This window comes from Pongo pygmaeus, chromosome 21 (genome assembly GCF_028885625.2).
Source record: "Pongo pygmaeus isolate AG05252 chromosome 21, NHGRI_mPonPyg2-v2.0_pri, whole genome shotgun sequence".
NCBI classification, from domain to species: domain Eukaryota; kingdom Metazoa; phylum Chordata; class Mammalia; order Primates; family Hominidae; genus Pongo; species Pongo pygmaeus.
The window spans coordinates 47,878,402-47,902,324 of NC_072394.2; the positions used below are offsets into that span (position 1 = coordinate 47,878,402).

At 49.9% G+C, this 23,923-nt stretch overlaps 1 protein-coding gene across 1 annotated transcript; it reads right to left on the reverse strand.

The window, feature by feature from the left end:
* On the reverse strand, positions 1-23,150 carry SDC4 (syndecan 4). Its single transcript, XM_054467713.2, has 5 exons — positions 23,030-23,150; positions 10,519-10,657; positions 7,765-7,811; positions 5,098-5,296; positions 1-2,138 (listed from the first exon to the last, which is right to left on the reverse strand). The coding sequence occupies exons 1-5, from the start codon at positions 23,087-23,089 to the stop codon at positions 1,987-1,989; spliced, it is 597 nt and encodes a 198-aa protein (XP_054323688.1). The 5' UTR covers positions 23,090-23,150; the 3' UTR covers positions 1-1,986.
* Between the last annotated feature and the right edge of the window lie 773 nt (positions 23,151-23,923).

Genomic DNA, 23,923 nt, shown 5'->3' on the forward strand with positions numbered 1-23,923 from the left:
TTTAGAAAGTACCAGGTTTTATTATCTTTTTATCAAAAAAAATCAGTAACAGACAACAGTGTGAGAGGTGCCTACAGAGGAGGTGCTCACTCCAACACAGCCTGAGAGGAAGGGCACTGGGGGCAGAAGAGGACCCAGCCAGCTGGGACCCTGGGTTGCAGTGGTGACGGGAGCTAATGGCCACTGGTGCAGCAAGGGAGGGTGGTTTCCCTCACTGCAGCCACTGGGGTCAGGAGGAGACATGACCTGCCCAGGCTAAGCCACCAGGCCTCCCCTCTCAGGAGAGGGAGGGACCCAGATGACAAGCCCCAGCTGGGGCCTCATCAGTCCTCCCCCATTCCCCCTCCCCTTACCTAGGGAGACAAGGGTCGTCCCAGCACAGCTGAGGCTGTGACTTGTTAAGCCAGTTTAGTTCTCTAGAACAGTGCTGGTCCAATAGATGGACATGCTCTCTGCTGTCAATACAGTAGCCATGAGCCACATACAGTGATGCCTCTAGAAACGTGGTTAGTGCAACTGAGGAAGGAATTTTTAATCTTATGTGATTTTAATTGGCTTAACTTTAAACAGCCGCATGTGGTTACTGTATTGGATAGCACAGCCCTAGAGCCTGAAGAAAGCAAACCAAAGAACACCAGCTGGGTCCTAAACAGAAGGCAGAAAAGGTAGAACCGTCCACCTCAACTATTCCAGCCCCCATCAGAAGGCACCAGGAACAGGGCAAGAGAAAAAGGCAAAAACCCACCCAGCCACATGAAAATTCACTCACTCAGCCACCCAGCAACATCAAACTGGAAACACCACACTATTTCCTGAAAAAAAATATATTTATCTATTTTTCTAGAACCGAGGAAGAAGAATAATATATTATAAGAACACAGACACAAATATCCCACCATCCCCTTCATTATATTTTGGGATCTGCTAAAAAAAAAAAACTATGTTTCGGCAAAAGCTATTTTATAAGAGGAAGCAGCTTCAGAAAGGGCCAAAGCCATGAGAAAGAGTTTAAAGTATAAAAAAAAAAGCTGGGGAAGGGGTTTAATGAAAGAGAACAAAGAGAGAAGAGGGGAAGGGAGGCCCTATCTAAAGCTATAAATAGTAAAAAAAAAAAAAAAAAAAAAAAAAATTAATAAAAATCATCTCTCCGGCTCTTCTCTCATTTTCAAGAAACAAACAAAAACAAAAACAAAAACCATTAAATACAAACTTAGCAGGTGCTGTGGAAATGTGCGAGAGAATGAAGATACCTCGGCACCTCCACACTCTTGCCCAGGCAGAGATATACACTCTGCACAAAGGAATGAACAGGTAAAAAAACGAACAAACACTAAAAATAGATTTACAAATATTCTATAAATCCATTTCAGCATAAACTCTCAGCTCTTTTCCCCATCCTCCCCCCCCAAATAAAAAAGGTTGATTTCCAAAAGTCACTTGAAAGAGCCTAGAATGGCCCCAGGTATATACCACAGAGACTCCCGTAGTGTAATCACAAGTACCCATTTACAGAAACATCTCAAGGTGCAGGTGGTTCTAGTTCTTTCCCCCATTTCCTGGCAGAGAGACCAGCTGTGAAAGGAAGGGAGGAAGGCCACTGGGGGAGGACCTCCAGCCAGGACTCCACACAACATCCGTTAGCCCCCTGGCTTCAGAGCGGCTCTGGATGAGGCACGGTCAGTATGGGCTTGAGGGTGGACCTAGATTCCTAACTGGAAGTTTAAGACGTGATCCAATCCCAGGCTTGCTTTCAGAAAGGCCAAGTTGAATCCATTTTTCTGCCAGGGCAACTGAGGCCCAAAGATCAAGAAGAACCTGGCAGAACAGTAGAAGACAATGTCTCTTCTGAACACTTCAAAGGTAATCAGAGCTGGAGATACTGACAAGTCAGTATTAGGTTGACCTCACCCTACCCTAATGTCCACCCTTCAAAATCCCCTGGCTTCCCTCCCCGCTAAAGTCCAAGCCAGTGCCCACAAGCAAGCTTCACGCGTAGAACTCATTGGTGGGGGCTTTCTTGTAGATGGGTTTCTTGCCCAGGTCATAGCTGCCTTCATCCTTCTTCTTCATACGGTACATGAGCAGTAGGATCAGGAAGACGGCAAAGAGGATGCCCACGATGCCACCCACAATCAGAGCTGGAGAGGAGAGAGAGAAGAGGCGGGGGTGAGAGCTCCTCATCAGGACCTGAGGATGAACCCCTCTTGCCCCCACTATCAGTTCTCTTACAACCAGACATCCTCACCATCACCACTGCCTATGCCAGGCAAGCCGATGCCTTATTTAAGTTGACCTCATGACCCCAGTTATAAGAAGTGGGTCACTGGCATTTTAAGTCACTGAAGACCACAGGGCTAGTGGCAAGGCCACTACTCTTTTTTTTTTTTTTTTTGAGATGAAGTCTCACGCTGTTGCCCAAGCTGGAGTGCAGTGGCGTGATCTCGGCTCACTGCAACCTCCACCTCCCGGGTTCAAGCAATTCTCCTGCCTCAGCCTCCTGAGTAGCTGGGACTACAGGCACACGCCACCATGCCCGGCTAATTTTTGTATTTTTAGTAGAGATGGGGTTTCACTATGTTGGCCAGGCTGGTCTTGAACTCCTGACCTCACCCACCTCAGCCTCCCAAAGTGCTGGGATTACAGGCGTGAGCCACCGCACTCGGCCAAGGCCACTACTTTAACCCACATCTGCCTGAATCTAAAGCCCAGGCTCTTTCCAAACACCAAGCAGACTCCCCTGCAACAGTCTAGCACTAACTGAACCAGGAACAGGAGAAAACGGTAGGCTATGGAAATCCCTGTAGACATATTTATCCTGCAGTCCTTAGCACAGGGCACTCTCTAGCTCTACCTGTGTGCATATTTACCTATACAGCCTACACTTCATAGACAGGTATGTACATTCAAAGTGCACACATGCAAAACATACTAATTCCAAGCTCTTATGTTACGATTACATACAGAACTCAGTAGCTAAGGCCTAGTTTCCACTCCTGCCTCTCCTACTTCTGGCTGTGTGATTTGGGGCAAGTTTCCTTCATCTCCCTACTGCAAAATGGGAATAGCCATACCTTTCTCATACATTTGTCCTAAGGATTAAATAAAGTAATCCACTCAAAGTGCTTAGAACAATGCCTAGTGCATAGCATATTCTCAAGATTCATTAACTGTAAAGGTTTAAGGTTTATATCTGTGTCCCGAACTCCCTGAATCAGGTGTGCACAACAGGAGGTGCTTAATAAATGACACTTTCAGGCTCCGAGAGGAGAACCTGCCTAGTGTCGGGCAGAGACGGGCTTCTAACGGTGAGTGGGTCTGGCCTGTCCACTCTGCCACGTGGCCTGAATGACTCATTTCTGCTTGCTAGGGGCAGGGATGCCTCATAGAATCCCTTCTGTGGCAGATTGAGTCCCCTAATTCGGTCTTACTCTGGCTAAGAAGATTAATTTTCCATCCCTGCACACACTACAAATCTATGTACACAATGGGGACACAGTGGCACAGAGAAGTGAAGCAAGGTTCTTTCTTAGGTAAAATCCTATGAAAAAGCAACAGAAAAGTACCCCCAGGAGATGCCAGAGAAAGCACATGGAATATCAGGCATCAACCCCATTCTTATCTCTATCACCTTTCCCTCTGATGACCCCAGTTCCTCCACGAGGCCCTGGGACTGCACTGGGACACCCCACAGGGTCAAGTTTCAAGTGCAGGCTCAGAAGCTGACTGTGGTCCTCGGTCCAAATGCCAGGTCTGCCACTTCCCAGCTTTGTGACTTTGGATAAGTTCTTTAGATGGAGTTCAGTGTTGTAGGGACTCAATGAGGGGCGCAGGAATCATATAGCATACAGCAAGCATTTAATAAAGCTCCTGGGTGCTGATTAAAGCTTCTGGAATGGGGGATTCCACCACACCAGCTAACAATGTAACCTTTCACATAAGGCTCTTAGGCTTTATAATTCTCAAATGGAAGATTAAAGAGATAACCTGGCTTCAGTTCTTTTCTTACTATGTGGCCCAAAGCCTGGGCCTCAGTCTTCCCATGTATAAGAAGCAGGTGCTTGGATTAATCAGTGGTTTTCAAATTTTTCTTTAGAAGCAATAGTACCTTTAGTTAATTAGAGCAAAACCTTATGCAAATCCAAAGTCTTATGCAAATCTTTTTACTTCTGAAAGAAAAGTAAAAAGAACTTTGGCTCAGATACCAGGAAGCCAGGGTCAGGGCTGAGGTGGGCCCAGTCACCTGGGGCTGTGCTCCCAGGAACCCTCTTTACAAGAGGCAGGTGAGACCTTCCATCTGTCCTGGATGAAGCCAGGTTCTGTCCCTATAGCTCAAGCCTCCTTGGAGCTGCTGGCCCTGTTGATTCCCAGGAGACAGGAGTTACCCAGCACGGGCCCAGGGTGCCCACTTGCCAGGCCGGTTCATCCAGTCTGGCCCTCGGCCATGACCTTGGGGAGTTCCTTCCATCCCTCTTGTCAACACCTGGGACAAAGCATTCCTCACCATGCACATTCCAGTAAAGAACTCTCAACTGAGGCCAAATCGGAATAGCCCTTTATGGTGTGCAAAGTTATTTCATATTGTATTTTTCATGGACTCATTATATCAACCCCAGCAGGTATCACCATACCCATTTTACAGATAAGGAAACTGAGGCTCATCAAGTTTGAAAGCTTCTCAGCCAAGGTCACAAGGCTGCCAAGTGATAGAGCAGGGGGAGGGGAAGCTAACTCAATTCAAAGGAGCGTCCAGACTTACAAGGGAAATTAACTTTTAATGATTAACTCCCAGATGCCAAACCTATACAGTGAAAGTCCTTTGCAAAATAAATGAGAAGGACTTAAGGCAAAAGAATGACTCAATGCCTATTTTCCAAAAGCCTTTGATAGGCGCTTTTTCCTCTCCCTCCACCAGGCTGCACAGTCAGAGCCACCCCATAAGGAAGGTGTAGTCTTTCAATGTTCTAGGGCAACCTGAGTGGGCAAAAGGAAGGGGCACCAAAGAGGCTCATGACTGGAGGCATCCCTGCCTGCAGGTGCTCTCTCCCGCTGAGCCCCATTCCACCTTCAAGGCATCTTATAAGCAGCATGGGGACTTACCTGCCAGGACCTCCGTTCTTTCAAAGATGTTGCTGCCCTGCACAGTGCTGGACATTGACACCTTGTTGGACACATCCTCACTCTCTTCAATGGGTGAGATTCTCTTGGGGATAACCTCATTCTCCTCCAGTTTCTTGGGTTCGGTGGGGACTTGGCTCCCAGACCCTGCCCTCTCAGGGATGTGGTTATCTAGAGGCACCTGGATGGGGGGAAAGGAGAAGAGACACTCAGTGTATTTTGGAAGAGACTCAGGGCAGGGGACAGGGACATTCAGCCAGGCAGAGAATCTGGTTCTGCCATATTCAGCTGAACCATATGGTCCTGGAGCAGGAATTGGCAACAACGTCTCCACAATTATGCTGCCAAAATCCTTATCCCCAACTTTTCTAGTATATCTGTCCCAAATGAAAAATGAAGCGACCAAGGGAACAGGGAAGCAGGTGCTCTCCTGCACTGCTGGCCACTGGTTATTCTAGAGCAACCACTCTGGAAGCAATTTGGCAAAACCTTAGACAACGCTTGCCCTTTAAGGTGGCAGTTTTGCCCTGGAAACTCTATTGTAAGGGGCTCTTCAGAGACTATGTGTAAAAGATGCTTGCTGCAGCTCCTCTGCCTATGAAGTAGCCATTCTTTTATTCCTTTACTTTCTTAATAAACTTGCTTTCACTTTATGGACTCACCCTGAATTCTACCTTGTGCAAGATCCAAGAACCCTCTCCCTTGGGGTCTGGATTGGGACCCCTTTCTGGTAACATCTTTCTGGAGAACCACAGAAGGGATGAGACGGAGGAGACCCCCGAATCAAAGGAAATGGACTGCAGCACTGATTGAAGGACTTTGGATATCACCTTTTGTCAGAACTAAGAGTTATGAATGGCCCTCACCATACTGGCCCTTTCTGACTGAGCCCCTCTCTACCATGGATACAAGAGGCCCTAATAGTTAAGCAGGAATATCATCACCCTATTCAGCATGAAGAAGTTACACAAGATGGATCTTTGTCCCTCTGCAACCCTTAGGATTAAGGGTTTTCTTACAAAAGGGAGGGGGGAAATGTCAGGTGTTTGAACCAGAGTGCCTACATCTTGAATAGGGGCTGGGTAAAATAAGGCTGAGACCTGCTGGGCCGCATTCCCAGTAAGTTAAGCATCCTACGTAACAGAATGAGATAGGAGGTCTGCACAAGATACAGGTCATAAAGACCTTGCTGATAAAACAGGTTGCAATAAAGAACCTGGCCAAAAACCACCAAAACCAGGGTGGCAATGAAACTGTTGGCCTCACTGCTCATTATATGCTAATTATACTACATTAGCATGCTAAGAGACACTCCCATCAGTGCCATGGCAATTTACAAATGCCCTGGCAAAGTCAGGAAGTTACTCTATATGGTCTAAAAAGGGGAGGGCCCCCTAGTTCTGGGAATTGCCCACCCCTTTCTTGGAAAACTCATGAATAATCTACCCCTTGCTTAGCATATAATCAAGAAATAACCATGAAAATGGGCAACCAGCAGCCAATGCCACTGCTCTACCTATGGAGTAGCCATTCTTTTATTCCTTTACTTTCTTAATAAACTTGTTATCACTTTGCAAAAATAAAAAAGATGTTTGCTGCAGTGTTATAATTTTAAAATGTTAACAAATTATAAGCCATTTTTCCATCAATAAAGGGAATCAGGTAAACTATTATGAAGCCTATAAAAATGATAAGAGCATTAAATTATGCAGGGAAATACTCATGACCAGTCTAAGTGAAAAATGCAGTTCATAGAATTATATATATACTTTTTTTTTTTTTTTTTTTTTTGAGAGGGAGTCTCACTCTGTCGCCCAGGCTGGGGTGCAATGGTGCAATCTCTGCCCACTGCAACCTCTGCCTCTCGGGTTCAAGCTATTCTCCTACCTCAGCCTCCCAATCAAGTAGCTGGGACTACAGGCGCACGCCACCATGCCCCGCTAATTTTTTGTATTTTTAGTAGAGATAGGGTTTCACCATGTTGGCCAGGCTGGTCTCGAACTCCTGACCTCAGGTGATCTGCCCGCCTTAGCCTCCCAAAGTGCTGGGATTACAGGCATTAGCCACTGCACCCGGCCTATATATATACTTTTCTATCAATGCTAGGAAATAGCTATAAATGTAGAGAAAAGGAGTTGGTGCTGACGGTGACTATCCCTGCAGGGAGGATGGCCTACCAGCAACCTACAAAATGAGCCTGGGGCCAGATTTGTTTGTTTGTTTGTTTGTTTTAACACAGTCTGGCTCTGTCACCCAGGCTGGAGTGCACTGGCACAATCTTGGCTCACTGCAACCTCTGCCTCCTGGACTTAAGCCATTCTCCCACCTCAGCCTCTCAAGCAGCTGGGACTACAGGCACATGCCACCACACCTGGCTAATTTTTGTATTTTATGTAGAGACAGGTTTCATCACGTTGCCCAGGCTGGTCTTGAACTCCTGACCTCAAGCCTCCCAAAGTGCTGAGATTACAAGCCTGAGCCACCATGCCCAGCCCAGGGCCAGATTTTTAAAAAGCCTTCCCGCATAGTGGGGTAAGACCCCTCACTTATTTTGCCTATGGGGGCTGTATTTTCTGCCTCTCCCAATAGGTCTGCTATAGAGGAGCAAAGTGGAAGAGGCAGAAGCATGTAAAGCATGTAGCTACTTACCAAGGGATGGATAACTTCAGGGCCGATGATGGAGTCTTCCAAGTCATCTGTAAGGTCAGAATAGCTGTGTGAGTGTGAGGTCCATTACCCCAGGAAAATGACCTCTTCAGCCAGGGCTGGTGGGAGCTCCATCTTACAACCAGCTTCCAAATGCTCAATGTCCAGCAAGCGAGCTTCCCCACCCCTACCTCAGTCATCTCATCTGTAAAACGGGGCTCCTCAGACCCACCCCCTGGCTCTTTCACAGGAATGTGTGAGCTGGCAGCTGGACAGAGGCTTCATCAGCTCTAAACCCTTGCTCTGCAAAGTGTGAATCCAAAAACCAATAGCAACACCTGAGAGCTGGTTAGAAATGTAGAATTTCAAGGCCAGGCGAGGTGGCTCATGCCTGTAATCCCAGCATTTTGGGAGGCCAAAGCGGGCAGATCACTTGAGGTCAGGAGATCGAGACCAGCCTGGCCAACATAGTGAAACCCCGTCCCTGCTGAAAATACAAAAATTATCCGCGCGTGATGGCAGGCGCCTGTAATTCCAGCTACTTGGGAGGCTGAAGCAGGAGAATCACTTGAACCCGGTTGGCAGAAGTTGCAGTGAGCCAAGATGGTGCCACTGCACTCCAGCCTGGGCAACAGAACAAGACTCTGTCTCAAAAAAAAAAAAAAAAAAAAAAAAAGAAAATTCCCTCCATGCGTATTCCTAAATACATTTTTCCCAATAATGGGCTCGTAACAATATATCATTAACATCTTTCCATTACAATGCTTAAAGAGTTACATTATTATTTTAATTACTTCTATTCAATGAATTTCATTTATTTTCAATAGTCTCTTACTGTTGAATGTTTAAAATGTTCTTATCTAAAAATACTGTCATGATCAGAAAACATTAAAGCTAATATTTCACTTATTTAAAAAGAATAAAAATAATTCATTGGTTTAAAAAAGAAGAAGAAATGTAGAATTTCAGGGCTGACTGAATTAAAATCTACTTTTTTTTTTGAGACAGAGTCTCTCTCTGTCGCCTGGGCTGGAGTACCGTGGTGTCATCTCGGCTCACTGCAACCTCTGCCCCCTGGGTTCAAGCGATTCTCCTGCCTCAGCCCCCGAGTAGCTGGGACTACAGGGGTGCGCCATGACACCCAGCTGATTTTTGTATTTTTAGTAGAAATGGGGTTTCATCATGTTGGTTGGCCAGGATGGTCTCGATCTCTTGACCTTGTGATCCGCCTGCCTTGGCCTCCCAAAGTGCTTCAATTACAGGTGTAAGCCACCGCGCCCGGCCAAAATCTACATTTTAACAAGATCCCCAGGGAATTAACTTTTAAGAAAGAAAATTCTAACTGCAATATTAAAACATTTCCTGGGTGACTATGTGAGATGATGGATATATTAATTAACTCCACTGTAGTAACGTTTTTACTATCTATATGTATCCCCATAACACCATGTTGTATGCACATAATGAAATTTATTTTTTTATTTTTATTTTTTTTCAAGACAGAGTCTTGCTCCGTCACCAGGCTGGAGTGTAAGTGGCGCGATCTCAGCTCACTGCAACCTCTGCCTCCCGGGTTCAAGCAATTCTCCTGCCTCAGCCTCCCAAGTAGCTGGGATTACAGGCACTCGACACCACACCTAGCTAATTTTTGTATTTTTAGTAGAGACGGGGTTTCACCATGTTGGCCAGGCTGGTCTCAAACTCCTGACCTCGTGATCTGCCTGCCTTGGCCTCCCAAAGTGCTGGGATTACAGGCATGAGTCACCGCGCCCAGCCATAAAATTTATTTTTTTTTTAAACCAAACACACACATACTGAGTGCTTGGTAGGTGCCAAAAGCTTTAAGTCAGTTCAGTCCCCACAACACTGATGTACTATCTTTATTATTCCCATTTTACAGATTAGAAAACTGAAGCTCAGTTCACACAGGATGGAGGCTTGAACTCAGGACCATGTGACTCCAAAGCTAAAACTTGCAATCATTAACACCTCTCTGCACATAGGAGGGCCACTTATTAGCTGTCTGGCCTAGAGGCCTTGGGCCCTTCACCCACCCCCACCCCCACTGAAGCAGGGACTTGTTCTTGGTTTCCCAACTACGTCTCTGCCCACTCATGCCCCCTCCCACCCCATCCCCACTTCTAAGCTGCTACTTTTCCTTTTTTTGTTTTGAGACAGGGTCTCACTCTGTCACCCAGGCTGGAGTGCAGTAGCATGATCTTGGCTCACTGCAGCCCCAATCTCCTAGGCTCAAGGGATCCTCCCACCTCAGCCTCCCAAGTAGCTGGGACTCCTACAGGTGCATGCCACCACGTCCAGCTAATTTTTGTGTTTTTGTAGAGACAAGTTCTCATCATGTGGCCCAGGCTGGAACTTTTCCTTTCAAAAAAAGGAAAACACTCTATGGGTCCTCCTTCCCCACTCCCACCCTGTCTTGCCACCCATCCTACCCTCACCCCACCCCCACCATGCCCTGCAGAAAAGAGAAGCGCCTATGAGGACAGGTTCAGGCTGGAGCTCAGAAAACCCAGAGCTACCAATGACTTCAAAGCAACAAACAGCTTGTCCCCAGGGGCTCTCAGGGATGGAAAAGTTTAATCCATTACTTTTGTCTCCCCTTTTTTTGAGAAGGAATAAGGGCACTCTAGGAAAAGCCCCAAAAAAATCCAAGTCTCAAAGCATGGTCACCCTCCTGGCTGGTGAGGCCACCACTCCCTCCAGCTTTGTGCCTATGCCTGCCCACCACACCTTCCGTACCCAGATCTCCAGAGCCAGACAGTTCAAAGTCATCAGATTCCTGCCCGGGGCCCACTACATCCTCATCGTCTGGTAGGGCTCCGGAGAAGTATCGGCCTTCTAGGAGGTCCTGGGGGTCGATGACCTCAGTCTCTCGGATCTAAGATAAAGAAAGGAGACACATCAGCCAACATCCCCAGTGCTCCATGACAGCCGATGCCCGAAAGCTAGTGAAGTGGGCATTCAGAAACTAGAAAGAGACCAGGCCAGGGCCTGGAGACCTGCGTCCTGGATCCCACTCTACCTCTAACTCGCCGCGTGTCCTTAGGCAAGTCTCTTTCCCATTCTGGACAAATAAAAATAGTACATGAGGCTGGGCACAGAGGCTCACACCTGTAATCCCAACACTTTGGGAGGCCGAGGCAGGCAGATCACCTGAGGTCAGGAGTTCAAGACCAGCCCATCTCTACTAAAAATACAAAAATTAGCTGGGTGTGGTGGCTTGCGCCTGTAGTCCCAGCTACTCGGGAGGCTGAGACACAAGAATTGCTTGAACCCAGGAGGCATAGGTTGCAATAAGCCAGGATCGCGCCGTTGCACTCTAGCCTCAGCTACAGAGTGAGACCCCCGTCTCAAAAAAAATAAAAATAGTAAATGAGGTAATAATCAAATTATTAATATGGCTAGGTATCCTTTACCCAGCACTTGCTATGTGCCGGGCCCTGTTTTAATAACTCTGGAGGCATGTTATTCACTTATTTTTACAGACGAGGGAGTCATTTTCTTTTGGTGACACAGCTGGCAGATGGAAGAGCAAGGATTGCACGCGCAGGGCTGCCTGACTTCAGAGCCAGGAGTCTCCATGCACAGGGCCCTGGGATGCTACACTCCAGGGCTCTGTGATGCAATGGCAGCTGATTCACACAGGACAGGGAGCAGGCTGCTGGTTCTGGTCTTGCCCAGTCCAGGATACTTTTCCCAGCTGACTCACTCTGGGCCGGGACAGACAGGGCTGCCTCATGCACACCCTAAGACAGCCTCAGGTCAGGGCGCTGCCCAGACCTGATGACTCAGGAGTGCACTCCTGGATTCAGTCTTGCCTTCCAAACATCTCCCACAGATCTACTCTGCTGCCAGCACCATGCAGACACCGAGAGGCACAATCCCTACCCTCAGAGACCATCCACTCCAGTACCCATAAGGGTCACTCAGCCACTACCCTGTGGAGACACAGCTGATCAGGACAGAGTCTCAGGTCCACTCCCACCAAACCGCTTGCCAAAGGAAAGTGTCAAAGGTCCCGGGCAGCCCTACAGTACATCAGTTACCCTGCTCCCATCCTGTAGCTCCACGGAGTGGGAACAATGCACCCTCAAGAGCACAGGAAACATTTGGATGCCCATCACCCTTCCTCCAGCTTCTGGGCTCAGGCTTCTGTTTGCCCAGAGAACAGCAGCTCTGAGCAAAGTTCATTATTCTACTAATTAATTCAAACATTAAAGTGCCTAGTATTTGCCAGGAGAGTTGGGGTTTTTCATTAAGTTCAATACACCATGCCCCTCCCGCTGCAAGACATTCCCATCTTCTGCAGATGCCATAACTGCAGGAGCTGGGGGTCTGCTTAGAATCACAGAATGCCGGGACCCAAGGAGCTCCTGTCCTCCCGTTTCACACAACTTGAATCTGAGCCCGGAACAGCGCAGGGACTTGCCCAAGGTCACACAGAGCGTTCACTACATAACTCAGGATAGAAAGAGGTCAGGTCTCTGTTTCGGACACCTCAGGCTGTCCTTCACTCAGCTGAGACTGCCATTGACAAAAGAGGGTGTCTGAGAAGGAACATCTGTCCCTAAGATAAGGTTATTGGCATTGCAGGAGAGGCCCAGGAAAGCTGCCTCAGAGCCACTCCTGTACTCTCCCCACTGGGCTTCCGGGGAGAGGCAGGTGGAACCTGACCCTCATGCCCCCTCTTCCACCCCCACAGAGGGAGGATGCTGGATTCCCGGAAGGGAGCGGGGTCAGGCCGCAAGGAAGGCAGTGGCCAGGAATCACTCTCTCCCTGGGGAGTGGGGAGAATCTCTGCTGAACGCTTGGCACCCGTGGGGGTGGAAAGCCAGAGAGGTTAAGTCCTGGTCAGAGATGACTTCATGACTCGGGAATCAGGAGCTGCTGGGCTGCTGGTGCTGGAATTCAAGCCCCCGCACATAGCCCGTGCCTGTGGCTTTGGTTTGGCAGAGCAGGAGTAAGGCTCCTCGTGGCTGCCCAAGTGCCTACACCTAAGGGCAGGGTCCCTGTGCTCCTACCTCCATCTCCTGCGGCAAATCCCCCAAGAACCCAAGTGACAGGCCTTAACCAAGCACACAGCCTGTCTAGGTCCTTTTAATGTCCCTTTTTGCAGAGATGGAAACAAGGGCTCAGAAAAGTAAAGTCACTTGTCCAAGGCCACACAAGCAGAAAGTAGCCACACTGGGCCAGAACCCAGGCGTCATTCACCTGGACCTTTAACTACAAACACATAAACACATGCATGAACACATATGTACACGGGGTCACCAGCCTGCCCCAGGCTCCAAGGGAGCCTGTTAAGTGGGGGGTCAAATCCAGCTGGGAGAAAGAAAGAATGGTACACTTTGGCCAACTGTTGACCAGGTCAAAGTCCTCAACAGGGGCTGTAGTTCCATCAGGAGACTTGTCTCAGGCTGAGAGACCTTTTCCCACCCCTCACTGCCCCCAGGAGCCATGGAAGGTTGTTTATGCAACCAGCCTCTCTTTCAGTACGTGAAAGTGCTAAGAGGTATTTCAAAACAACCCATGGGATTAGCATGCCCATTGGCTGTTAGGAATTACCTCCGTTTTACATTAGAGAAATGAAGGCCATGAGCGAAAGTGGAGCATGAAGATCTTGCAGCCAAGTCAGCAGCAAAACCAAGGCTGAAACCAAGATTTATTCCCAGTTCAGCCCTCTTTGTGGGCACCGGTTCATCCTTAACCCTTCATTTTTATACTCAGTTTCCAAAAAAGAAACTAGTCTAGTCTAAAGTCACCCTGGGGCTCTGTGGCACGGCCAGGATTCGATCCTATTCCAAAGCTCGAGTTTTCAAAGGCTGCATTTAGATGAGCCCAGGATTTCCCTCCTATAGCAAGTCAAGGGGCTGGGAAGAAACTTCTTCCAGCTCCCAGTGGTGATGGGAGGACACAGGGAATTAAATCTCTCCTTGAACTCTGGAAGCCCCCTCTCTGTCCTGTTTTAGTCCCTTCTCCACTCATGACCTCTGACAAAAGGGAAGGAAACTCCCAAGTGGGTAAGAGCCATTTAGGACTAGGCCAGCAAGACAGGACCAAGCCCCGTGGGATTGTGGGCAATCGCTCTTTTTTGTGTAAAGTTTGGGAAGGCACCAACGGTCCTCCTCTCCTCCGCCCTCTTTTCAGATAAAGCCCATTAAGTCTGGGGTGACTTTGAAGAACCAGGCCACCCAGCAGCCAGGCCCAGCCCTGACCAGATACGGACCCCGCCCTGCTCCTGGCTAAGAATGTGGTCTGTTCTCCTCAGCTCACCCCCACCTTTGCCCAGGCATGTTTGTTCGTGTGTGTACATGCACAGGCACCCTCTCTGGGCTCTCAAGTCTCCTTGTATCTTTGTCCCTTTCATGAACACACAACAGAAATTACCAACTAAATAAGACAGTGGTGGCTAGGCACAGTGGCTTAATCCCAACATTTTGGGAGGCCAAGGTGGGAGGATCACTTGAGCCCAAGAGTTTGAGATCAGCCTGGGCAACATGGTGAAACTCCATCTCTACAAAAATTAGCCAAATGTGGTTGTGCACACCTGTGGTCCCAGCTACTCGGGAGGCTGAAGTGGGAGGATCACTTGAGCCCAGGAGGTCGAGGCTGCAGTGAGCTACGATCGTGCCACTGCACTCCAGCCTGGGTGACAGAGGAAGACCCTGTCTCCAAAAACTAAAAAATAGGGCAATGGGCCTAGGTCCCATATATTCTGCTGGCCCTGTGGCTGGTGGGGATCTGGGATTAGTGCCTGGGGGTTTAGAGATCCTACATTCTTCCCCAGACTGTTGGGGAGAAAGAAGGGAGGGGAAGTGCTCTTTTGTTCTACTGAAACTAACACCTGCCAACAGAAGGTATCTGATTTTATAACCTAGCAAACAGACAAGACAAGGGACTTTGCCAAGGTCATCCAAGCAGCTGGCAGCGGAGATGGACTTAGAACCCAGGTCTCCTGGCTCCCAGACTGGAATTATCTTCTCTCCCCTTCCAGCGTGTTGGCTGCCCCTAAGGGTCTCAGCAAATCCACAGGCAGCAGCTGTCATTACAGTTATACTCCCCATCTAGTCTTTTGGCTATAGGCATGAAGCTACGAAAAGGTCCTATCCCAACCCTATCCCCAAATCCTATGGCTTCCATCACCCCAGGAAAAGCATGAGTGACTAAAAGGAGTATCCACTACATGCCAAGCACCATGCTGGGTACTTTGTTTATACAAATTCATTTAATTGGCAAAACAGCCTTGCAAGGTGCTCTACCCATTTTGCAGATAAGAAAACTGAGGTTCTGCTGAGTCACTTATCCAACGTCATGCAACTAGAAAGCAAGAGCTGGGATTCAAATCCAGATCTTTCTCAAGAACACGTCCCAACCACAACTAGGCTTCTCACTGCCACCCACTCTTCACTTCTCTCCAGCCTAACCCGCCAGTCCACAGCACACTGGCTGGGCCAGGGCTCCAGGGCACCCCTGTCCCTGCCTAGGAGTAAACAAAGGTGAAAGTGATATCGCTTAAACAAAGGAACAGAAACTTGGAGTTCAGGGTCAGGGCTTGGATAACTGTGAACTAATGAGAGCCTCCCCCCACCTGGCTCCTCCCCAGGGGAGGTAGGGTCGGGGACACATCTGACCCTTCTTTCAGGAGGCAAGACCAGAAGGGTAATAACTGGGCAAGCCAAATTTAGTGGCGAGAAGGGATGGTTGAGTATCTGGGGCTCCAACACCTGGACCCACCAGAATGATTTCTGGCAGGAGACCCCCAGCAGCACACACTAGTAGTAACTGTTCTTCCCCACCCCACCCACTTCTTAAGGGCCAGACATTCCCCAGAATGGCTAAAACCTGGGGCCCACAACTGTGACTCTACCACCCAGAGTGGTTGTGCATCAAGGCAGATTCACAAGTGTGAGTTCTGCCACTTCCTAACTATATGAGCCTGGGAGTTTATTTCATCTCTGAAATCCTGTTCCTTCTTTTGTGACTAGGGCTGGTAGCACCTTGCAGGGTGATGAGGATTAAGTGGAATGCATTTGTGTGTGCAAGGGACCCAGCACGTGGCCTGGTACACAGCAGGTGATCAATGAATAGTGGCTGTGATTAACCCCCACCTCCCTTCCTCCTGGCCAGTGGGATTAGTGTTCAAAGGATCAGAGGCCTGGGAAAACTTGCAGAGGCAGTTCTATTGCTGGAAGGAAGCTAGCCTGGGGACAGGGAGATCGTGCTTTGCAAACTGTAAAGGAATATAACCTATAATAGGTTATCATTTTGCTTCTGAGCCCAGAGACTTTTCAACAACCAATCAGGTCCCTTCAGACTGTGAAAAAAAAGACGCAGAGATAGTCAGAGACCTGCCCAAGGTCACACAGCTTTGACCACCTGTCCTAAGCAGACAGAGGTAAAGACCATTTTTATTTTCCCCGAAGGTGCAAATGACAGTGACCAGAAACACCTGAAATTCTACTTGGGGACCTGGGTCCCCAGAGACAAAAAAATAAAAATAAAAATCTAGAAGGTAAAAAGAAACTACACACCAATCCGTGGTCTGGTGCTCTGGTGCCTGAATGATTAAACCAGGTCTAGGGGTGGGGGTGGAATGAGGGTTCAAATGTCGCTTTCAAGGTCGGGTTACTCTGAACACGATCACTCAGGAGACAGCCAGGCCTGGCACTGCCAGCAACCAGCTTTTCACCAAGCCCCAGGGCAGCCCATTCCCACAGCAAGAACTCCAGGATCCTAGGGTGCCAGCTAGAAATGGGGGAAGGGTTCAGGAGCCTCTGGACGTCTCCCTGCCAGGAGCTGACCCAGCACCCTTGTTACTAACTCCCTGGATGATCATGGACAATTCCCTTCTCTGAGCCTCAGTTTCCCAATCTGTAAAAGACAGGTCTCAAAGAGACAAGCCTCCCTCTGTCCCAGCCCAGTAATCAAGCTGGGCATTGCTCCGATTACCGGTGGAGACAGCCAGGAGGGGGCTGGCTCCCTCAGGGCCTCACAGACAGAGGTGCATTGAAGCTGGAGCTTGTAATCTAGGCAGCAGATCCGAAATCCCTGATGGATCCAAGGGCTAGGGAGGCTCTCGGGATGTAAACAAACCTCCTGTGTTCTCAAAGCAGAGTAGAGAGCCCACGCTGCAGCCTTATCTCGGCTGATTAGATCAGCCCTGGGTGCTGGCTTCCTGCCTCTTCCCAGCCTCCCTCACCACCCTGCAAGGAAGCCATCCTCCAGACCAGGTCAGTCTGTCCCACAGACAGCTCCAGCAGGGCTTCTCCAAGGCAAGGAGTATCCCCACTCTGGGTAGCCGGGCCAGCCATGTGCCACATCTGCCCCCACGCCCAGAGGCTGGAGTGACACCGCCAGTCCCTGCAGGCCTGGCCACTGACTGCTGAGCTTCACCAAGTCACTGTTTCCACACATACCAGCCTCTCCCTGCCTCCCCTTTCCATTACCCCAGGTGTCACCTGACCAGCAGCCTCTTCTACTGTGCCAGAGAAAACTGGAGCAGCCGAGCTCCCGGGCCTGGAGGATGGGGGAGGAGTGAGACGCAGCCTGAAGGGGTGGGGGCCGCTGAATAGGAAGGTCTGGGCTGAAGGTGGGGGTTGGGGGAAGCAGGAGGCAAGAACAAGGCTGGGAAGTGGAGGAGGGAGGAAGGATGGCTGTAGAAAGGTCAAAGCCAGAACTGCTGAGATCAGAGTGACCTTTTAGGGAGTACTGCAGCCCCCTGAAAAGGATAAAAAGGTCTAAACCCCAATAACTGTAACTCTTAGTTTACATTTTCAACATATGCACAGACACCACCTCCCCAAAGCCAAACTCTGGCCGGGTTAAGAACCCTTGTCTAGGTGCTAATAAAGCCAGAACTTTACAAGTTTGCCAAACACCGATTATGACCTTTGAGTGCCACAGGTGTTTTATAGAGGACACTGGGGTTCACATCAACAAAGTGACGTATTAACTGTTTGTGTCCCTGGGTGAGCAGCAGAGCTAGGATGGGGGCTGGAGTTTTCTGTACCCTCTTTTTCAGTCACCCAGCCTTCAGCAGACAGGACCAGAGAGGCCCCAGTGAGGTGCAAGAATGCGCCCAAAGGTCACCTCTGTGTTAGTTAATGGCAAACCAGCCCAAGAAGTCAGGCTTGTTCTTCTAAGGTTAAATGAGACCCCAACTGTTGACATATGTGTTCCCTCTCCTCCCTCTCTAGGGCACCATGCAGTGAAAACATGCGAGAAACTGGCTTTTCAGAACACTGTACCTTTTCTGTCCACCAACACCCCACCCCTCAAAGTGCTATTTGCAAATCACTCAGCCTCCTTAAGGGTAGAAACTCTGCCCCTCCAGCACAGGAGGGTGACTCCAAGTCCTGGACAGTGTCCAGAGTGGTCTGGTACCCTTAGCAAACCCCCTGACCCCTCTCCCTCCAGGCTGCAAACTGTTCAGCACGAGGCTCCAGCAAATCCCAGCAGGAGAGGTGGGGCTGCCCAGAACTGGTTCTTGTTTAAACATAAACCCATTCGATAATTAGCAAACAGCCCACTTCTAAGATAAACAAATAGGAGATTTGGACTCCAAAAGCCCCACCCTAGACTTCTCCCTTCCCACCTCCCAGCTGTGGGGGCAGATAAGGGGGATAAGGGGGATGGAGAAAGCTTTCCAGGAGACCTGGGCTCAGAATCTTCAGAGATAGGACCGCCTGGCATGAAGGTGGCCTGGGCAAGGAAGGGAACTGTCACTAAGTAACACCTCCTCCCTACCAGGCATGGTACTAGGTGCGTTTATTTACAGCCCTGTCGTCTCCTTTAAGCTTTGCCACACCGGTATCATGATCTTCTTAACAGACCAGGAGGCTGGGGCTCAGAGGTGGAGTAGCATGACTTGAGTTCATGTAGCCAGTAAGAGGTGGACTTCGCACGTCTGGAGTTAGGTCTGCGTAACACCAAGCCAATGTTTCAATGCTCTCTGGCCAGCCCCAGGAAGCAAAGAGAGGTCCTCACAAACATCAGAAAATCCTGGGGTCACACCAAACCTGAATGGTACCAGCTTTTGCTCTATGAAAAAAATGCAGGCCAGTTGCAGCCTCAGTTTTGCCTTAAAGAGGAAAAAAGTACTACCTGCTCTGCAGAGGTCTAAAGCCCAATTATGAGGACTGGCTGCACAATGTACAATGTCCAAGTCCACACGCAGGCAAGAGGCTGTGAAAGTGTGGGACCTAGTACAAACATTTCCTGTATGTCCCCTCAAGGCCCCGGACACTGAAACAATGACTCCCAAAGGACGAGGTAAAACTCTGAGCGCATTCCAACACCCCCACCACAGAGCTGTCCTATTAGCCAAGAGTTTGAAAGGAAATGAGTGACTCAGGCAGGCTACGCTAGCATGCAGTGACTCACAGCGCTCGGTCCAGCCCCTTACCCCAATTTTAAGCGTTCATTTGGAAATCACACTCGCCTGTCCAGTCCGGGAGGTTGAAGGACAGCTAGGAGCCAACTTCTCCCAACAGGGAGCAGGGGCTGGGAGCCCAGCCTGGCTTCCCCAGCTCCTCATTCAGGCAGGCTCAGCACTCCAAGTCCTTGGAAAAGCCCTCTGTTTCTAGGAGGCTGGGGATGGCAGGAGCTGAATGTCCCCCCACCCCCACTTCTCTTCTGAGACTGGGATTTGTTTAGACTCTTTACTAAGGAGGCCAGGAAAGGGCCGCCCCCCTCATCAATGGGCCCTCCGGGCAGGAAGGACCCTTAGAAGGCAATGGTCCAGCCTCCTTATTTTAGAGTTGGGGACACTGAGACCCAGAGACAGGGCATGTTTGCTCAAGGTCACCCAGCAACGCAGAAGTAGGACCTAAGGTATCTACCTTCAAACCCAGCAAATTTCCTCATCTGGAATATTCTGAGGACACTCAAAGCAGACACCTTGCCCTATCAGTCGGACCTGGTTCTGACCTTAGCAAGCCACTGCATTGTTCCGAGCATCCATTTCCTGTAAAAATAGAGAAAATGGTACCTCGCAGTACTGGGAGATATTCATACTAGCAATAAGTAACATTAATTAACCATTTAGAATAAAGTTACATGCACGAATTTATTCATTCATACAAGCATTTCCTGAGTACTAACTAGGGGACAGGTATTTCACAAAAACAAATAGAGCAGAGTTCCTGCCCTTGGTGTGTGGGGGGAGAGAGGCAGGGATTCAGAATTTGGTGGAGTATGTTAATTTCCTCAAGTTAATTCCTTCAAGAGAGAGACCTCTTTTGAATAGTAGGTACTTAAGTTATCAAATTCAGAGATGGAAAGGACTCTGGAGGCCACCCTGTTCAAACCTTTCATTTTAAGGTGGGGGATGTCAGCCCAGCGGGGAAAGAGGCCTCCCCACAACCTCATGGAACCCTCCAAATCATGGCCCAAATATTTTCCTTGGTGTTTGATAACTCCCTGGGCTCGAGAAGTCCCAAGAGCTCTCACTGTTCACTCAAGGGTCCTAGAAGCCCCTAGGCTTCCGCCCCCACCTCCACTCCCATGTAATCAAGAAGAGGACGCTGTAGAAGACCAGCAATGTCCTTAAGCTAAAGTACACTTGATAGGTGGGGGACACTTCCCCAGAACTGCCTGGGCCTGGGGCCAAGTCAGTAGGCTGTGCCCCTGGGTAGGAACACCTCTGGGTGGAGGGGACTCCCAAAACAAGGCTGCCTTTAATTGGCCTGAGAGGGAGTGGCAGGAAGGCAGATCAGGGAATGCTCCCAGCTGGACAGGAAGAACTGGTTTAGTATAGCAAGCCCAGCCAAACAGAGGAGAGGACAGCTGGGTACTGAGCCTGGGTTTCCTTCCAAAACATGGGGGTGGTAAGGGGAATGATGGAACAGTTGGGGGAACACCACCCACAATGGGAGGACTACTAGTCAGAGATCCTGGGGTCCTGGATGCTCTCTGCTAACCCAAAGTAGTACCATTTTACCTCTCACGTTTGGAAAGTGGACATAATAGAATCCCCATGTGGTAGGTCTTTTTGTGAGGATAAAATGCACCAGATCTGTCATATAAAAAGTACTCTATCAATCCTGACTGCTTTTAGCAAAGTCCTTCTCCCTGGGCCTCACTTTTCTCTACCTGCAAAAAGAAAAGGACACCATGGATCATCTCTTCGGTCCGAGCCAACTGTGACTAGGTCTGATTTTTCCAACCACAACCTAGAAAAGAGGGAGGGGATAGGCCAAAGGGGAAGCCCTGTGCCCCAGTTACAGGCAGGAGGTCTGTGACATTAGCCAGGAAGAGGAGAGCTGAGGTCAGGATGAGACTTGACACCTATCTCAGGAAGCAGCTGCCCAGGGCTGATGTCTCCTGCAGCTGATGGGTCACCCAGGCAGGACTGACACAGTTCCCTTCCCCCAGACCACATCCTTCAGAATGCCTCCAGGACACAGCTGACTGCTCAGCACCCTGAAGCACCTGCAGGCTTAGCAGCCCCTGGGAGGAAACTGGCATATGACTGGGCACATGGTGACCTCAGCAACCTCCTGGGTCCTTTCCTCTTTTTCCCTGTACCGCCCAGGTGGTATCCCTTCGGATGCTTCCCCAGTTTCTTGACCCTGACACATCCTTCAGGGCCTAGTTTAGAGCACTGCGCTAGAGGCAGAAGGCTTGGGTCCTCAGCCACTAACATTTTAGGCAAGGTAGCCTTTGGTTTAGGTTAAGTCATCACCTCACTCTGGCCTTGTTTCCTTCCACCTCAGAATTCCTTTGCCTTCCAGCCTAAAATCTCAACCTATTCTAAACCCGTCTTGAGTTACCAACGATGGGACACTTGGAGTAGCACAAAGAGTAGAAGTTAAGCTAAAGCAGAAACTTGAAAGCCTGGCTGCCTAAATTTCAATCTGACTCACCCATTTATTGTGTATTAACTGTGTGACCCTGGGCAAGTTACTTAACCTCTCTAGCCTCAGGACCAGTTTAAGAACAGTACACAGTAAGATTGTTGTTGGAATTAAGCTCCTTGATATATCCATTAGAAAGTTATTAGAGCAATGTCTGGCCCCCCCACAAAGGCGCTAAATGTTTGCAATCATCATGGCATGCCTGGAATTGTGCTGGAAGTATTGCCTAGGGTCTCATTCATTCCTCAAGAAGAGCCTGCAGGCAGAATCAACCTTCCCCTAAGTAAATTCAGAGGAATAGGAGCCCCAAGGCTTTCAAAGAAATTAACATTAATGGTTACACTGCAAGGACTCACTCGCTCTGAAAACTGAGGCTAAAGGGCACAAAGGGGGCACAAAGCTCAGGCTGTGGGGGACAGATTGCCTTCACCAGTAATTCCCATGCCCCGCAACTTCCCAGATGAGATTGCCCCCCTCCTCCTAAGCCGGCTGCGGGGATGGATAGAGCTTCTGCTGGCCCAGGGACAGCTATGACGGAGACCAGTGGACAGTGAGAAGGAAAGGTTTCTCTGGGCTGATTGAGGCCTTCTCTCCCCCCACCCCCTTCACCTCACTCAACGTGGATGCTTCAATTTTCTTATCTGCAATTGAGAAAAAATGAACATACTTCTTGCAGAAAGCAGAGGCTCAGCTCCTGGCTAAGTGTTGAGTCTAAACCATTCCTCTCCTCTGTCCTCGAAAAGAGCAGAGTCCCCAACTTTCTAGAAACCCTAACGCAGTAGCAGTCCGCTCTTGCCCCATTCCCTCAGACCCTTGGTGCAGTATTGGGAAGAGATTCAGAAGGGCAGGACTTTGCCCTAAGTCACAAGTCAGTGACAGAGCTGGGGCCAGACTGAGGTCAGGGCTCAGTTCTCCCTGGTGTGTGAAAGAGGGCCTCGCACAACCCTAAACCCCTCCCGCTTCCGAGTACACGCAGCCCCCCGACCCCCAGGGCCATCTCGGATCCTAAAGCTGTCCGCTCTGGGCGCCTAGAGAGCGAGGAGGGGATTTAGCGCTCCAAGCCTGCCCTAGGGTCACCAGGGAAGGGACGAGGGTGTGGGAGTTGAAGAGTTGACACCGGCTTACTCACTAACGAGCCCGTAGCCCGCGGCGGGGCTGAGGCCAGGGGAGGCGGGAAGAGCAACAGGCCGAGGGGCGCACGGCGCGTGAAGCCATCCCGGAGCTGGCCCGTGACCCCGGAGCAAAGTTTCCAGCAAAGTTTCCTGGCCCTCGGTGTCCGGTTGGGGGTGGCGTACCCCCTGATCTGCCCCCCCATCCCACGCTCCGACGAACAAAGGAGGCACCGGCCTGCGCCCCCCGCCTCGCCCCCCGCCCGGGGACTTCCAAGCACCCACCGACTCGGCGACTCCGCCTACGAAGAGCAGCAGCAGCGCGAACAGACGGGCGGGGGCCATGGCACAGCGGACTGGAGAGGGCGCGCAGGCTGCAGCGAGTGGCCCGGGGCGGGCGCGCCACCCATCTTATAGGCGGTCTACCGGCCCCGCCCCGGCCCGCCCCCGCCCCCGCCCCGCCGCCCGCACCCCGCCCGGAATTCCCCAGTGGAAGCGAGGCCTGGGGAGCACTGCGCCCGCCCGCGGAGTTGGAAACCCCAAGGGACCCGCCCTGCCCGAGCCCGCCAGCTCCTAGTCAACCCCTAGTCCTACCCTCCAGGAGCTCCAACCCCCTTTATTTATTTGACCCACTGCCAGGCAAGTCTCCAGAGATCACTGCGGCTAACCCCATTTTATAGTTGGGGAAACTAAGGCCCAGGGACGGGAAGGACTTGCCTAGGGTTGTTGAGTTTAGACCAGCCTTCAAACCGGGTGTGCTCCCCTCTGAAGATACAGAACTTCCCAACTGGGATGTGAACAGTGTTAAGACACGGGACAGCAAACTATTCTGTAAAGGGCTAAATATTTTAGGTTTTGCGGGCCATACGATCCCTGTGGCAACTATTCAAACTCCAGCGTCGTAGCTCAAAAGCAGCCATAAATACTAAAGGAATGAGCGCGGCTAGGTCCTAATGAAACATTATTTATAGACACCGACATTTGAATTTCATATAATTTTCATGTGTCACGAAATATTATTATTCTTTTGACTTTATTTCCAACCATTTAAACATGCAAAAATCGGCTGGGCTCTATGGCTCACGCCTGTAATCCAGCACTTTGGGAGGCCGAGGAATAGGAGGATCCCTTGAGCCCAGGAATTGGAGACCAGCCTGGGCAACATAATGAGACCCCATC

Excerpts from the sequence above, each read along its gene's own strand:
- SDC4 (XM_054467713.2), bottom strand. The coding sequence starts at position 23,089 with ATGGCCCCCGCCCGTCTGTTCGCGCTGCTGCTGCTCTTCGTAGGCGGA. Across the intron at positions 10,658-23,029 it reads TAGGCGGAGTCGCCGAGTCG|ATCCGAGAGACTGAGGTCAT; the intron begins GTGGGTGCTTGG and ends TCTTTATCTTAG. Across the intron at positions 7,812-10,518 it reads GTCTGGCTCTGGAGATCTGG|ATGACTTGGAAGACTCCATC; the intron begins GTACGGAAGGTG and ends CTGACCTTACAG.